The sequence below is a fragment of the Rhipicephalus sanguineus genome, chromosome 9, assembly GCF_013339695.2.
Source record: "Rhipicephalus sanguineus isolate Rsan-2018 chromosome 9, BIME_Rsan_1.4, whole genome shotgun sequence".
NCBI lineage: Eukaryota > Metazoa > Arthropoda > Arachnida > Ixodida > Ixodidae > Rhipicephalus > Rhipicephalus sanguineus.
In genome coordinates, this window is record NC_051184.2 from 12,264,621 (window position 1) to 12,281,243 (window position 16,623).

A 16,623-nucleotide genomic window follows, 5' to 3' on the forward strand; every position below is an offset into this window, starting at 1 on the left:
AACTGTGTGTAACATGTTCCTGTTAATATGTCCCCGGAAAATACAATTATTCGGCAGCAGCGTTCAGCACCGCAAAAAACTGCGATCATATGATACGTTTTGTAGCCAGAAACTCATTCAGGTGTGCAAAAAGCGCCCTCCCGTGTACTTGTGAAGCGTGAAGTGGCAGGCAGCCGCCACGCGGCGACGGCTGCTTCTCCGCAGTGCCTTTCCCCCCTCCGCACTTTCTCTGCTTTGCTCTAGTGTCCCCTCCACGTCTTCACCGAAATGCTCAAGTGTCCCCTCCGTGTCTTCTACGAATTGCTCGATCGCCGCTCTCTTGTCAACCACACACCGAACACGAAGGCAGGCGGCGACGCTGGCCATCAAAATCTTCAAACGGCTTTAAAAAAAAAAGTCTTCTGTAGCACTAAGCATGATTTCACTGAGCATTGCAAATCTTTCATCCGTAGCCCAGTACATAGATGCACACTCGTTCCACACACTTCTGTTCAGACACCATGGATACAACCACAGAGCTTCCTATAGATACACTAGAGGGAACTCTGGCGCTAGTGTCTATTGGAGCTGCAACGCATGGCACTTCAGCCAGCATGGGAATGATGGGTAGTACACAAATTTGTCTAAACTTCGTTCTTTCGGCTCCATTTGGCTCTACGTCACCTGCATCCGCTGTGTTGCAAGACGAAGTTCAGCCAAAGTCAGCAGTTCCACTTCACCACTTTAACCTTTTTAGGTTCACCAATTTATATCTGGTCACGAAGTTCACAACGGTCCATTCTTTTATCCAAAACGAACACCAAAACATAGCAATAAACAAAGCCACAAGCGTGTTCGAAGCCGTAAGCACGAAGATTAGGCAAATCCATGTACTACCCATCATTCCCATCCATGGTGGCTGAACGATTGCAGCACCAGAATTCCCTCTAGGTAATTGTAGGAAGCTATGGCTACAACAACAGGCGAGGGAACTAACAATGCAGCCCAAAGAATTCAGTACAAGACCTACGAAAAGGCACATGCCGCCGCCGCTGCACAACACGCCGCGACACGTAAGCATAGCAACACCGCCATTGTGCCCATTGGATCTGGCTGATAATTTCCCTCACTTTTCTCCCACAGCGCGTTCATTTTCGGGTTGCTCCACCCATCACACGGCACAATTCCAATCGGCATTCGTTTTTCTCTGGCTGGTCATTTCTGCCTACCAGCAGGTCGTCAGAACCTGCCAGAAAAAATTTGTTCTGAAGATCTCTGGAAGGTTTCTGGTTATCAGACGCCAAAACGAGACGATGCGTGCTCACCGCCATCTCTGTGAGGACTCGAGGGTTCCCAATGAGGGGTGGGCACTTGGGGAATTAACTTTCGATTGCCATTACACCGGGCGTTATCTTTTAAGGTCCGTTCCGCCGTGTGAGATGGTGCAATTACAAGTGGCGGTGAACATATTGCCGCATGTCTCAAGTTAAGACAGAACGCAAACTGATCGGCACGAGTGTGTGACGTCGTATGCGATAGCCACAAGCAGCTGTCACTTTTGGGGACGCTTATCACTTTCGCGAGATTTCGCATATCGTGTTGTACGGCGATTGCTATGTGCACTGCGCAGAGTTGAGCTTGTTAAGCCTTTAGCGGGGCGGCAGTTTTCTTCATGGACATACGTTCTCCAATGCGTATGCTCGAGAATATCACTTCCGCTCAAACCTAGCCCCATATTTCCAAGCGGCAATGCAGAAAGAACGACGCTCATGCGGCGCGAAGTTTCGTCTGCTGGCAAGGCGTTTCTTTCTGGTTGTCCCAGAGTTCGATTTTGCAATATTTGGGTTGTCTCGAGATTTCAACACTTGTGACCACGACGATATTTCCGGTCAGGACTGGAACTAGTTGGCTGACCTCTGGCTGCCAGCGAGGCACCAGAAGTTCGAAAATCAAAGAGTCTTTCCGTGTTTTTTGAGAAATAAATGTTTTTTGCCCTTGCATCTCAATATGGGCTTGTCAGCCTCAGTTTTTACTGGATTCGGATTGTACGTTTTCCCAGATCTCATGTTTATTTTCCGTATTTTTTTTTTTCTGAAGCGTATCAACGTGGTTCTACTGTATTTACAATCAAGTGCTGAAAGATACACTATAATTTATTGAAACACTTCCTCTTGCTTTAAGTGAGGTCTCCAGAACCTTGGCATCAAATTATGTAAATTTCACGCGTCTACAGACAGTCGATCATAACGCGTGGCGCAAAGGGTTAATGAATTGGCCCTATCTATGGGCTGAGCAACTGATTACTGCAAGTTCTTCCCACACGGGCAATACTCTCCCACAGGCACACCTCACTTGCACTACAGCTCTGCACGCTGCAACTTTCTTTAACACTGAATGCCCTCATTTTTCTTTGTTTTCCACCTGACGTCACTGGAGCCAGAAACATTGCCATCAAGCTGTGCCCGCTGTACCCACCCCCCATGACGATGATCAAAGGGTCATACCTGATCTTGGAGATGCTTATCAACGCAAACATTGTGCCTCAGTTCCTGGCAAAGCTCTTCAGCTGCTGCTTGGCCAACAGCTTCTGCCATTACACCTGCGCACCAATCACAGCAGAGCACAACTCACTCGTTTAAACCGAATGACCCACAGCAGGGGCATGAGTTACAGCACCCAACAAAGTACAGTCCAATCCATATACCTTATCAGCACCAATTACCAGCAGCCTTTTGTTGTAGACACGTAAGTACATTGCTCAAGTGAACCACCGATGGTGTGAGGTTATTACATCGTCAGGACATGGTTGGCTGTGGCAGAAGGACAGAAGAGTAGCACGGTGCGGCTGACACGGTATGCGTGTGTGAGATGAAAAGAGCAAAGTGGTCGCACAAAAGCGAGCCATGGGCCGAACGAAACTCGAGCCGTGTTTGAGAGAACCTGAGGATCTTGCCGGGATAAATGAGTGCACTTGGCAGTAGACACACTACCAACTCAGTACTACAACAATGATGCATTTATTTTCCATGCCTCCTTCAGTGCACACAGTTATATCATCCTCCCATTCGCCTCCACCCTGCCGACGTCGACTGGCTTCTAAAGGCGCCCTGCAACACTTTTTCAACGTGGTCAGAAAACACTGCCAATCAGTAGTCAAGGCTAGTGAGAACATGCGAGCCAAATGTTATAAGCACGCGGCCTGGAATTTACAATTAATTCTCAATGTCAGCTAGAAATCCTTCTCTCTTCTCTTGACAAACGACAAGGGCCGTACACCCAATTTCACGAGCTGATTTGAGCATCGTGTGCTGCATAGTTACCGCGGCCGCCGTGAGAGGCTGCCCCGTGCTTGCGATCACGCTGAAAGTAAGCAGCGTGTTCGAAGAAAAAATTAAAAGAAAGTGCTCGTCAAGTGCCATCCCTCCCTGCTTAGCTTCCAGTGGGACAAGAGAAGGCAATCCGCCTTTTTCCCCTAGCAGCAAAGTCACGAAACATCTCGGAGGCCCCTACCAAAACGGCAGAGGGCAGCGCAGGAAAATGAAAGAGGCAGATTAAGGCACGCGACAAATCTCTAGAACTCTGCTCGTACTTGACGGGTTCTAAAAATTTCTGTGGCGGTCGATTCGCGATGCAATACGCTTTTTTAATGACGCCATTCAACGATTAATTGGAAAAGTGTTGCAGGGCCCTTCATACAAAGCCTCCCATTACCGCAAATTTCATGCAGCACAAATGATTTTTGGGCACAAGGGACACATTAGTAAACCCTGTATTTTACTAACCACCCATGAACCAGGATCCTAATCATTCACTCCATCAAGCACAACAGCAGGCAGAAAAGGCCTAGGCTCTTTTGAAAGCACGAATGTCATCAGAATAATTCTGGACAGTAAACAGAATGTATAGAAAGTTTACGCAGCTTGAGCTTCCAGTACTGTAATTAAAGCATGAGGGAAAGTAATCTTCATTTACAAATATCGAGTGGATTCCGGGAAAATGTTAGGTGGCCTGAGGTCATGGGATTAAAGAAATATAGGGCTGTCCACAGAAAAACAAAGAGCTGTAACTTCATTTATTCTTTTATGGTACTCTAAGTAAACATACATGAATTTGCGCATAAATTGACTTTGTTAAACACGGTACAACTGCTCAAGCTTAGAGACAAATATTTGCATTGAAAACGTGTGCTTGGTAACTGCTCCACAAGCTACTTTGGTCAATCATGTTCTCTTGCATTTCGCCAACTTGTTTCTTGCCGTTCTTTGTCGATGCTGCAGGCGCTGTCTACACCATGCTGCCGATAATTCCCGATTTCATTACACAAACTGCTGTCCTGTACCATTCCATGTGCAATTTCTTTCTAAAAATTCTCAAAAAGACACTTCATGCTGATGGAAAAGGGTGTCGCTCTTTGTAGGGGCGTCGCTATTTTGGCAGGCATCAGCAGACGGCTCGTATACCCTCCTACATGCTGTGCTCTCAACGCGAAGAGAAATCAGTTTCTCTCCCTGGAGTGGCTGTATTCTCTTACACCAGCATTCTGTAGAGTTACGTGAGACTGGAGGCAAGAGGCCTTACATCACATAACATTGCTATCACATTCACTGCTTCGCCCTTGCGGTGAAACAGATTTTTTTGTTCATTCGCATTTAGTGCCACAGTGACCATCAGCTCAAGGTTGGCATCACAACAATGTCTCCAGCGTTGAAATGTCTCCCGCACAAGCAAATGTGCTTCAGCTGAAATAGGAAACCGCCAGTCTCTTGTCGCGCAATGGCTCGCTTAGTATGCATCGCCCGGTAAACAAAATAAGGACACCTTTCCGTCGGTGCTATTATATCCGGAGCAGCAGCCTCGCACACAGCACGTGTTAGACATCGCAGTGATGGCGATGGATGGCCAGGTCGGTTATAACCTCTAAGAGAGCTCATTACAACGTCTAGAGTGCATCCCCTTCTGGCTATGAAACACCATAGAGTGGCAACTGTGGGTGCTGCATGAAACTCTCCCATGGCATTACGTGGGAGTTGCATGATTGAAGGACCCTGGCCCTTGGCGCTACCCTTCTACGGCGCAGCTCTGAGTCGAGACGTTTGCGTGGGCAGGCGCTCTGTACAACAACAACAAAAAGAGCAAAAGTGCACTCACTGAGCAAAATAAACAATAACAATGTACTGTTCCTAGCAGCGTGTGTACACGAGTAATGGGTCAAGGTAGCTCCTAGAAGAAGTGAGGCTCTTTGTTCTAATGAAATTTAACACTGGCACAAAAAAATGTCAATACAAATATTATTACATATACACGTGCAACTGATGAGGTGAACTCGCACATTTACTTTTAATACGTAACACTTGGTGAATTAGTTCACCCATTCAGCAAATGTTTATTGCAAGCAGGCCAGGCGAGGATTGAATGAAATAGGCAACCCTCGCATAGTATATCATCCTCACATCGTTTCAAGTCCTTATACCGTTTTAGCACTCATTTTGCTCTCCTATGTATACATGCTTGAGAAAGACTGCTAAGCTTTCATGCTAATGCCAAACAACTAAACTAATAAAATACATCACAAAACATAGCGTTCACGTAAGAAACCTACGGGAGAGCACATGGAAAGGTTCACTAAGGTTGTGTTTGACTATTTGGAGCACTTTTCACTTGAATGACTAACCGGAAAAAATATTTAAAAGCAGAGAAGGATGCAAATAGTAGTAATAATTTATATTTGTCAGGGTTTTACGTCCCGAATCCCAGATATGATTATGAGGGACACCGCAGTGGAGGGCTCTGGAAATTTTGACCATCTGCGCCTGAATCCAAGTACACGGGCCTTCAGCATTTCATCTCCATCAAAATGCAGCCGCCACGGCCAAGGATTAAAATAGTAAGCACCCATTACGCATTCATCAATGCTCAGGACGGGGCAACTGAGTGCACTCTTAGCTGCAAAGCCTGGGACGAGGAAAGGCAAGAGCTCCTTAGAATGCCATTAGCAGTAGGTTGCATCCATGCAATGATACCGGCTAGCTTATTGTGAACACAGTTTTAATTTTAGTTTTGGACCAGGTTGCACCACCTAACAATTTTCTAACAAATTTTTTCAAGAAAAAAAAAAAGAGGCATGCATCATGATTTAGTTATTGCTGTACTGTTGAGACCTTCATTGGGCAGTTTTAAAATAAGCAATTTCAAAGGGAGATTATGTGTGTTGCGCACATTTACTTTACCACAAGCACTGCGAAATTGGACACAGCCGCTCTTGGAACCACCATTGTGGTCACCACTGCGGTTGGCCACACATGTCTATCCAAGTTGTGTGCCCATTTCAGGATGAAAAGAATGAAAGCTTGGCCCCAAAGAAATGTAGCAGCACTGCCTGGGAACTCTGGTCAAGATCCCCCAAAAATAGAATTAACTGGGGAAGAATTACCGCAAGTTTAGTGCATCATGAGGGTGCTCCGTGACTTACAAGACTTCTGTTGGACTAATGTATAGCGGTGATGGAAATTTGCAACACCACAGAGGATCTCCATCAATTCTTTGGACATGGTTTAGCAAAACATGGCCATAACAAAGGTACCATAATTCATTTCTGAAGGAACAAATTGTAGCGCAAAGCAACACACTGACAGGACGGGACTGGCTCTTTGTCTGTCCCCGTGTTGCTTTGCACTGCAATTTTTTCCTTCAGAAGTCACGAACCAACTAGCCCAACAAAACGTTTTGCTAAGCCATAATTCAGGTTGACACCTCGCATTCGTGCTATTTAAAACTGAAAATTTTTAGCCATTAACTCTTTCGGGACCGCGTAAAAAAGAGGCAATTGGGAAGGGTGTCAGAAGTTGTTTTTTTTTATTAAATCAAGTCATGGCGCTATATTTCTGTTACGTACATCAAAATGAAGCTAATGAAATGGTCTTTCACACAGACTGAAATATCACCCATAAAATTATACGTAGTAATAATAAAAAATGTCTGACTGAACACTTGCTGCAAGGACAACATAAAAAATATGAATAAACATAGATACTTGAGCGAAAATAGTACAGTAAAAAAAATCCGATATACAAAACATGCCTCATTGCCCCTTTTCTTACTCTGAAAAGTTTGGTACACATATCTGCAGCACTTTTTTTTTTGGTGTGCTTCAAAACAAGCGCAATATTCATGCCCAATGGGGCTTGCGCCACTCAACTAAGCAGTTACGCACGGTAGTGACAGACGAATGTACTTGAAAGGTACTGAAAAAAAAAGACATCTCTTTCAAGTCAGTTTCCTTCCGCTCATAACAGAGCTTGCAATCCTTGCGCCTGCCTACATTTTCTGGCTTGTGGAGCGCATGACTCACGGATGGCGGTGGAGCAGTACCAGGCATCATCAAGATTGAGAAGCTGATGGATGAGCTCTTCTCTAAATAAACAGTGCAAAAAACTATAGACAAAAGAGAACAACCACACGGGACAAGCTCTGACTGCCAAAAGAAACATTTATTGCGCATAACCGCACTTAAGTAACAGAGCTGCATACCACGTGCACCAGAGGGTCCGGTTAGAATAACAAGATAAAACCATTTATGAGAAAACGGCAAGATGATAGCTATCTTCATATGCTCGGATAATCCAGCTTTTTGCCAAGTAAGGCAATCAAGGCCTGAGCGACGCATGTATCTGACAGAGCACTGACGTGGGCAGCCTCCACAATTTCCCGCTGCGTCTGCCCCCCGTGACTGTACAAAATGGTGGTGTTTCCAAACAAAGGAACACATCCGCATTCACGGCAGTGTAGCGACAAGTGCGAGCTGGCTTGGCCTTTGAGAGAATTGTTGTGCTCACGCAGGTGCACATTAATGCAGCGCCCCGTCTGCCCAACATACACACGGTCACATGAAAGTGGGATCGAGTACACCGCAGACGTAGAGCAAGAGACGTACTTATTGGCGTGTCGGATTTGACAGGCAGATTCCTGTGTCGGCAACCTGCTCGCAATACGCTGGTCGACCTTCACACGAAGCTTACCCAGCTTATTTGGGGCAGAAATTAAAACTTGAACATTGTAGCGAGAGGTGACCTTTTTTACGCAATGGGTCATGCCATGCACGTAGGTCATGCCATGCATGTGACCGTGTGTATGTTGGGCAGACGGCGCGCTGCATTAATGTGCGCCTGCGTGAGCACAACAATTCTCTCAAAGGCCAAGCCAGCTCGCACTTGTCGCAACACTGCCGTGAATTCGGATGTGTTCCTTTGTTTGGAAACACCACCATTTTGTACAGTCACGGGGGGCAGACGCAGCGGGAAATTGTGGAGGCTGCCCACGTCAGTGCTCTGTCAGATACATGCGTCGCTCAGGCCTCGATTGCCTTACTTGGCAAAAAGCTGGATTATCCGAGCATATGAAGATAGCTATCGTCTTGCCGTTTTTTCATAACTGGTTTTATCTTGTTATTCTAACCGGACCCTCTGGTGCACGTGGTATGCAGCTTTGTTACTTAAGCATGGTTATGCACAACAAATGTTTTTGTTGGCAGTCAGCGCTCGTCCCGTGTTGTTCTTCCCTTTTGTCCAGTTTTTCACACTGTTTGTTACTATGAATACATAAAAACTACAGCTCAGACCACTTATAACGTAACCGCTTACAATGCAGTATCGGCTATAATGCGGTTATTTCTGACTCCCGTTTACCCTCCCATAGAACTCCATGTATACGCATACCGCTTATTGTGCAGTCCCCCGAGATTAAAGACCGGTTATAATGCCACCGCCAGAGCGTTCTCAGAGATGCGAGGGAGCGAGCGTGCTTCTCAGCGGAGTTGCGCCGGCGGGGGACAGAGCGGCGACGGCGTTATAAAGGAGGAGGGGACACGGAACGAACGAACAAGGAGTGGGGGGATAAAAAAATAAGGGATGGCGGTGGGGGGCAGCAGCCTGGTGCGAGTGCGTGGTGTGAGGAGGGGTAGCGGTTGCGTGGCCAACAGAGAAGACTTTGCTCCCTTCGGCCGCCTGACATGCGCGCTCCACTACGAACGGGGCGCCCGCGTTCACATCAAGAGCACGTTACCGCTGTTTGTCTTTGTCGGGAAAATAGCTGCTTCGTCGTAGAGTGCAGATATCATGCGTGCGACCTCGATTCCCCCGCAAGTAACAATGCTTTGAGACACGATTGAGCTTTCGGCCCCCAACAGGCGTACTTACAAGCTTGGAAGACTTTTTCAGGATAGTTGCCGCGGCTGTTCTTCCGACCACGAACCGAAACTTTGTTTCACGTGTGATGGCCTTGGTTTAGCTCGCGAGTGCTATCTCTTCTATGCCCGATCTCCGTGCTGTCTAGGGCAAGCTTCTCGTGACGGCATACCAAGTTGCAACGCGCACACTAGGCCTAACAAACGCTAGCTGCCATGTCGGCGGCCGCGGACTACAGAAGTTGCGGTTTGGTGCCGAGTCAACGAAACATTTTGCAGTTGTTGCATTTAGATGCGGTGACTGACACCTTTAACGAAAACGTGTGCGTGCGTGTGAGACACACGGGTGGTGGTTTGTGGTCGCCACCGTTTTCGACATCGTGCACGCGCAGTGTGTTACCGCGGCGACTTCCCATGACGGCGCATTTTTTTCGCGTTCTTTAAGTCGGCACCGCAGGTCCGCGGACGCTAACCGTTCAACATTTTCAAATGTAAGCAGATGCACACTTAGTCTTACGTCCCAGTCGCATACTTCCACAGTCGGAATCGCGCGCCTGCCTGTTGGTCATGTTTTGCACACGTGCAACCTTTCAAAAATGTTTTGGTTATAGTGCGGTACCGCTTATAGTGCGGATATTCGAGACTCCGGCGACTTACGTTATAAGCGATCTATGCTGTAGCCCAGCTTACCACTCTCTTCTCGAAAAGCTTGTTGAGACTCCACCAAACAGAAATAAATCAATGTGAACAAACAGAAAGCTTCTGTGGCTACTTGCGAGAGAAGTGGATGTGAAACTATACTCCCCAACGAGTACTCGCTGAAGTCCCAGGTTGGTCCTCGTCCGAATCGCTCTCCGAAATAAAATCCGAGCTGTCAGTCATGTTAATGAAACCTCACTGCTCGACTCATCAAAAAGACTGCCATCGAAGTAGCGGAATCACGCGATTCACGCCGGTTTCTTTGTGCGGCCTGACGAGAGCCCGACGCCATAGTCCGCTACGTTCGTTGCCGCCGATGTCCACTAATCTCTCTCTCATGTGTTGCCACTTTCTGGAAAAATGGCAAACTATGCTGAAACCGAAAGTCTAGTCATAAAACTACACACTAGATAGCAATACATGTAAAAACGCGCAAAACTATGAACTTGGCAGCGCGCGGAAAGCCATCGATCATATATGATCAATGCTCAATGGTGTGGTCCCGAAAGAGTTAAGGCATGCAAGGCCTCTTGAAGTAGCATATTCATTAGGCCAAATGAGAACGAGTAGCTCGGTTTGGTAAACACAGTGGTGTTGTGCCACTTTGAACAATACCCGAGGTTCTGATGGCATGTCGCAACAGTGAAATGAGTGCAATAACATTGCCCACACAAATTGCAACATAGTGTTGAACTGGTACTTCTTTCTAATGACTGCTGTGTAAAGTATGTTCTCAGCCCGGCATCAAACCATTACCGTGGCCACCACCTCTCTACTTGAACAACATTTATGTTGCATTATGTACCGTATTTACTCGATTGTAATGTGACCACGACTATAAGGCGAGGAGTGACTTTTCCTTGCGTCCACGAAGAAAAAAACAGTAGTTTCGGTATTCGATTGTAACACGAGGGTCGGCTTCAGGTAGCAAAAATCCGGGAAAAAACTATTTGAGTAAAAACAGTAATTGAAAGTAGAATTATTCCACTGTTATATGGACATTTCTTGTGGCATCTTAAAGGGACACTAAAGAGCAAAACGATTTTTCTCGCATTAGTAAAGTAGTCTTCCACGATACCAAAAACACCACGCTTGCTGCGAGAAGACGCTTAATAAGCGAGAAAACGCGCAAAAAGAAACCACCTTGAAATTCCCGCACCATTTGTCGTGACATCACATATTTTTGACTGCACCTGCTTGGGCCTACGTAGTTCCTAATCGATTAAATCGAAGTACATTGTCCTCTGATGGGGCCAGAGACTTAACATAACGAGTTTGTGGAAATTTCGTCGAGCCAGTGGCGCCAAAATACGTTAAATGCTCTTTGAAATCTTTCACGTCACGAATTACAAAGTTCGGCGCGAAATTTAAACATGAAACTTTGAACTTGGTTTTCTCCTCTAATAATAAACCTATGGTGGTGAAATAAACTACACAAGAGTTCTCCGAGCAAACTTTATCTATCTAAACCAATTCAATGTTTCTCTTTAGTGTCCCTTTAAGTGTGAAAAAGACCACAATACTTTACAGGAAAGGTCAAATTTCAATACAACAAACTAAAATTGCTGATTTCACCAAATATATTGCATCGAGTTACCCCTATCTTTTCCCCATAGAGAATTAGTTGAGAGTCGTGTTGTGGTCCTTATTTCTTTGTCCTCAGCTGTGTTAGCAATGCTGTTTCTCAAAATGGCAAGCACAGTTGAACCAACTGTTCAACTACACACCTTGAAATAAGTTGTGGTATATTTTGTGAACTGGATAACCATGCCATAACACAATCGCTGGCATATCCTTATTTATAGTTCAAACTCCTACTCAGGAAATTCTTTAGCTAAAGAATTCAAAACAATAACAGTGTTACATATTTTTTTAGGCAGGATTAATAAGCACTTTGTTCATTTCACAAAGGGTCATGAACTGCGCAAGCATCTTGTCAATGACAGCTGCTGTCGTCCTACCTCGTTTTCCCAGTGCACTGCCAGCAACCTTCATCCCAGTTGAGGACTCAGCAACCAAACTGTGGACAAAAACACAAAATGCCTAACATTAACATTTATCATCGCATATTGATACAAACATTTGGTTTGACATCTTGCAAAAGGAAGCTCACAAGCAGTGTGACGGAACTGGCCTCATTATTCATAACAAGCTTAACATTAATGGGCCCAACTTTTTCAAATTATCACCAAATCCAAGTTTTCGACACAGGCGTAGTATGTATATTGAATTTCCATTGAAGCATAATGACACGTTTAAGTATAGCTATTTTGCTAGAGTAATTGATGAATGAAACATGCTGCCCGATTAACTGGTTCCCTCGTCTTCCTTTATTACATTTTTAAACGAGCTGTTCGCTCTTGCCTTATTGGTTCACGCAATGTTTCCAGCCACTCATTCTTAATGCCACACCATGGCCTCGATGAGTACACTTGTGTTTCTTTTTCTTCCTTTTTTTCTAATGCAAATATATACTTAGCAAGCAGCACCTTCACAATTATTATCTCAATATTTGTGTTGCACGTGTTTTTTTATTGCACTGTACCTACTGGTTGTATTTCCATTCCGGTGATGACCCTTCCAGGGATAACGGTATTAATAAACAAACAAGGTGTGTTTCTTGTCTCCTTTCTTTTTTTCCACATCACTTCAGCACTCCCTTTGGCAAGGAAGCAATGCAAGCTAGAAAATTAAGCACGCCTATTTCATAATGGGTTAAACCATTAACACGCTCACTGCGGCGTGGGGCACCAGTGGGTCACAGCCTGTGCACCTCCTATGTGGCTGCAATGTGGCGAGTATGCATCTGCTTGCTGATGTGATAACTTCATCACACTTGAACGCAGAGGTACGATTCTTGTTGTGAGAGGTTATAAATAACCAGAAGAATACTCTTCTGGAGTTAGATGCCGTACCAATTGGTGACACACGACACAGTGTATGAAAACGTTTTCATGCTGCGTGCGGTGTGACCCACCGGTAACCCACGCTCAAGAACTCTCCGTCATGAGCAACCGTTCAATGTTTGAGAATGAAACCAATACATATATTTTTATTGCATTCGACGTGCGATGGCGATGTTGTTTTTAAGGAGCGGAGTGACGGCCTATTTCTCTATTGTATTGCTCGCCACCATTTTTTGCTGCGGTTTTTCAAGTATGTCTCACTCGAATAAGTATACATGTGTTCTTCCTGGTGCTCCCAAACATTTTAGCATGACTCATGGGTCATCATGCCTTTGACGAATGCAAAAGAAAGCACGACACAGAGGTACCAAATGTGTGTTTGTGTTTTCTGGTGCCAGACACCTTAGATTTCAGCATAGCTTCACGTGAGAAAGCCAAAATATAGTGCTGTGTCTTTCAAAAAAGCGTGCCAAACACCAGTCGCAAGGGTAGCAGGACCATCTCTTTGGAGCGAATGAAACGGGCACAGGCGCGTGACCCACCGGTGGGTCATGGCGCACCTGCAAGATATGCCGAGTGGCCCACGCGTGGGTCACTGCACATCTAAAAAGAGACCTCAGGAAACTGTGCCACATCTGCAATGTTGACATCTTTTTACATTCAATGCACCAAAACATTGATCTAGCTGGTGTTACGACCAGGGGTTAGCGGCATCCCACCGGTGCCACCAGTTTGTTACGACTCAGGTCTGGCGGGTCACATAAATGGTAGCTGGCCCCCGCAGGAGTACCCGTTAGCCAATCTTTTGCAGAGAGAATGGCGCATTCGTACTGGAGAGAACAGAGGTTTATTTACATAGAGGCATGATCAGAGATGTCAAGAGAGAGAGAGACTTTTACAACATGTCTTCGGCTTATAAAGCCCCAAGTAACCCTGAGGCACTCAAAACCAGTGTCCACAGCTCCCGCCAATCCAGTGACTTGCCATCCCGGCGTCCGGCCTCCAGAAAGAATGGCAATGAGTCACACAATCCAAGTGGCACGCCCCGACGACCCGAGGGCGAGGATGAGAGTCCAAAAGAGCAGAAATGGGGGGGGGGGGGTGTCGCTGACCTCGAAGGGGAGACGGACGGCTCCCTTGAACTCGCACAAACTTTCATGTCTGCGTGGGAATGCAGAGGTTTGGTGGGAAACTCGAGGTAGGCGCTGTCCCATGCTGACTGCACCCGGTAGAAAGAGTCGTCCGAGGCCTCCCCTTTGTTCCAGACAGAACCCGTCTGCAGCTGCATTCTATGCTTGCCTGCCCCCGCGGGCATAAGCTCCCGCAACATGCCGCGCTCCGTGCCTTCCTCCAAGCCTAAGGGGAAACCTTATGAGTGACAAGCGTGACTGACATCAGCACGCACCATGGCGCCGGCCACGTCGCATTCCAAAGCCGGTCGTAACACTGGGTCTGCTTATAATGAACCTGAACATCACCTGTTTGTTACATCCTGACATTCACTGCAAGGACTGTGTGGCAGGCTGCTCCATACAGTCCCATGACATGTGCACGGAATTGTGTGCACGATTCCTCCCTGACACATGCATAGGTCGGCAAGCTCACTCATGAGTCAACACACTCAGACTCAGATCGAGCCGTGAGTCTGAGTGAGTCAGGCTGAGTAATATTTTCACGATTCTGAGTTTGAGTGAGTCCAGTTGATAAAAATTTCAGTGAGTCTCAGTGAGCCCTAAGGGCAAAATATATTTCATGAGTGAGTCTGAGTGAGCTCCGCATATTTTTGCCGACCTATGGTCCTATCTACTCAATTTCAGCATTACTATCAGCTTTCTGATGACTCACGTTTATACTCGCACATACTTTAAAGCACTAGCGTTCATACATCCCAATATTTATTGATCAGAGGCGTGAGTTTTGGATGGGGGTGAGGGAAGGGACGTTTGACTTCCCTCTGGCAAAACATTTCATGGCAAGTTTTTGGTAAAATATCCCGTGGGAGTCATCTCTTTCGATAAAAATGCCCTTACTGCATTGTAACCATTGATAACTCATATTTGAATGTATGAGATCAAAATGCGCCAAGTAGAACACCAGTTATATGAGATACTGATGTTAAAGCGCATTGATACTATTGTTGAAAAAGTTAATTATACGCTAATGAACTCGTGAGTCGACTCACTCAAACTCACTCAGACTCAGATCGAGCCGTGAGCCCGAGTGAGTCCGAGAGAGCAATATTTTGGTGAGTTTGAGTCCGAGTGAGTCCAGTACAGAAAAATTTCACTGAGTCCGAGTCCAAGTGAGTCCTAAAGGCAAAATATTAGGGGTGTGCGAATATTCGAAAGTTTCGAATATTCGTCGAATATTACATTCGAAATATTCGTATTCGATTCGAAAATCGTGTATTCGAAAAGTTTCGAATATTCGATAACTTCGAATAATCGAAAAATTCGAATATGCGATTTGATTATCATGCATAAAATAACTCGTATTCCACATTTCTGCTGCGTTCGTATAGGTAAAAACGTTGCCGAGAGGAGCGATAAACATCGCAAGTACACGGAGGCACGATATCTGCCTGTGACGAGCGCCCGAATACGTATGATTTATTGCTGGTGCATCTCCGATGTGCAGCGCTGTTGGCGATCATGTAACCGTACATTTTCAATATTATGCGGCCGTAACGTGCCGCACTGCCATTCGTTCACTACAGTCGAACCTCGTTAATACGTACCCGCTTTAAGCGTACTAACGGTTAAAACGTAGTTGCGACGAATCCCCGACCGAGTCTCATAGAGCCTAATGCATTCGCTGACCGCTTAAGCCGTAGTGCTTCACCCTATGTCTACCGGTTAGTGCGTACCCTGCGTACCGCGATAACGTTTTGTGCCGTAAAATTTTACTGCGCCGCTGAACTTCCCAACGCCACAATGTGCCGCCAAAGGTTTTCAGTCTTTTCGAGAAGTGCGTATATCGGTCGATCACCGACTCCGACTTCCGCGCGATTGCGGCGATGCCTTTACGGATAAGCATCGGGAAAGAACGAAGGTGAGGCGGCGGCCACCGACGAACGCGCCAGCATGACTTATCGCCGACAACCTTATCACAGTAAGTATCTTCAGATATCTGCTCGGGCACGCGTGCGGCGCAGCACTACTTTAAGCCTACTGCACGCTTTTAATAGGCGACAACCTGAACGCGCTGGGCCGCCGATCGCTGCCGCCTCGTTGTGCGGGGCCGTGTTCAAGCGCGCGCCGCTTTGTAGAAACGAAAGCAGCTCGCTGTTGCGGAGTTGAGCGTTGCTGGTCGTGGGCGACGAGAAGCCTCTTTGCATAGACGACGCATACGGTACAGCAAGCGTAGCGCTGTTGTAACCATACTGCACGCTTTTATTGGGCGACCACCCAAACGCGCTTCCGTCCGCTGCCAGGACCGCTAGAGCGTCGCGGAGTGCGCATTGCTTGCAGGAAGTTCGTCATCGCCGCGTTAACCGAACAAGCTCATCTGTGCTCATCGCCGCATCTGTGCGCGGTCTGGAGCGAAGTGGGTACGAAGAACACTCCCACGACAAATGCGCGCGTGCGGTACAGCAAGCGGCCCGGCGGCCCGGCAGTGACGGCGTGAGCCGAGAAGGCGACGCGCTGCACGCAACTAGCCAGGAGACGATCGGCTCCACGCAGCCGTACCGTGTTTCACTGGAACTGTGTCAGTTTTCATTTAGTAGCAGATCGCGGTACAGACGCACACCACATATATATTGCGGAAAGCCGACACTGTCCGTTCTGTCGCTACGTTGGTCACTGCGTATACCGGACCCTGTAATAGTTCCGAAATGCTCCTTGGCGTCGCCACCGCGCG

The 16,623-nt window shown here is 46.7% G+C and overlaps 1 protein-coding gene across 1 annotated transcript in view; it reads right to left on the bottom strand.

The window, feature by feature from the left end:
- Nucleotides 1-16,623, bottom strand: part of LOC119404351 (RNA 3'-terminal phosphate cyclase-like) — a 131,913-nt gene that overhangs the window by 17,219 nt on the left and 98,071 nt on the right. The window contains exons 8-9 of the mRNA XM_037670893.2: nucleotides 11,818-11,876; nucleotides 2,484-2,578 (exon numbers count right to left, since the gene is read on the bottom strand). Of these exons, the coding sequence (XP_037526821.2) occupies nucleotides 2,484-2,578; nucleotides 11,818-11,876 (154 nt within the window). The remainder of the gene's footprint in view (nucleotides 1-2,483; nucleotides 2,579-11,817; nucleotides 11,877-16,623) is intronic.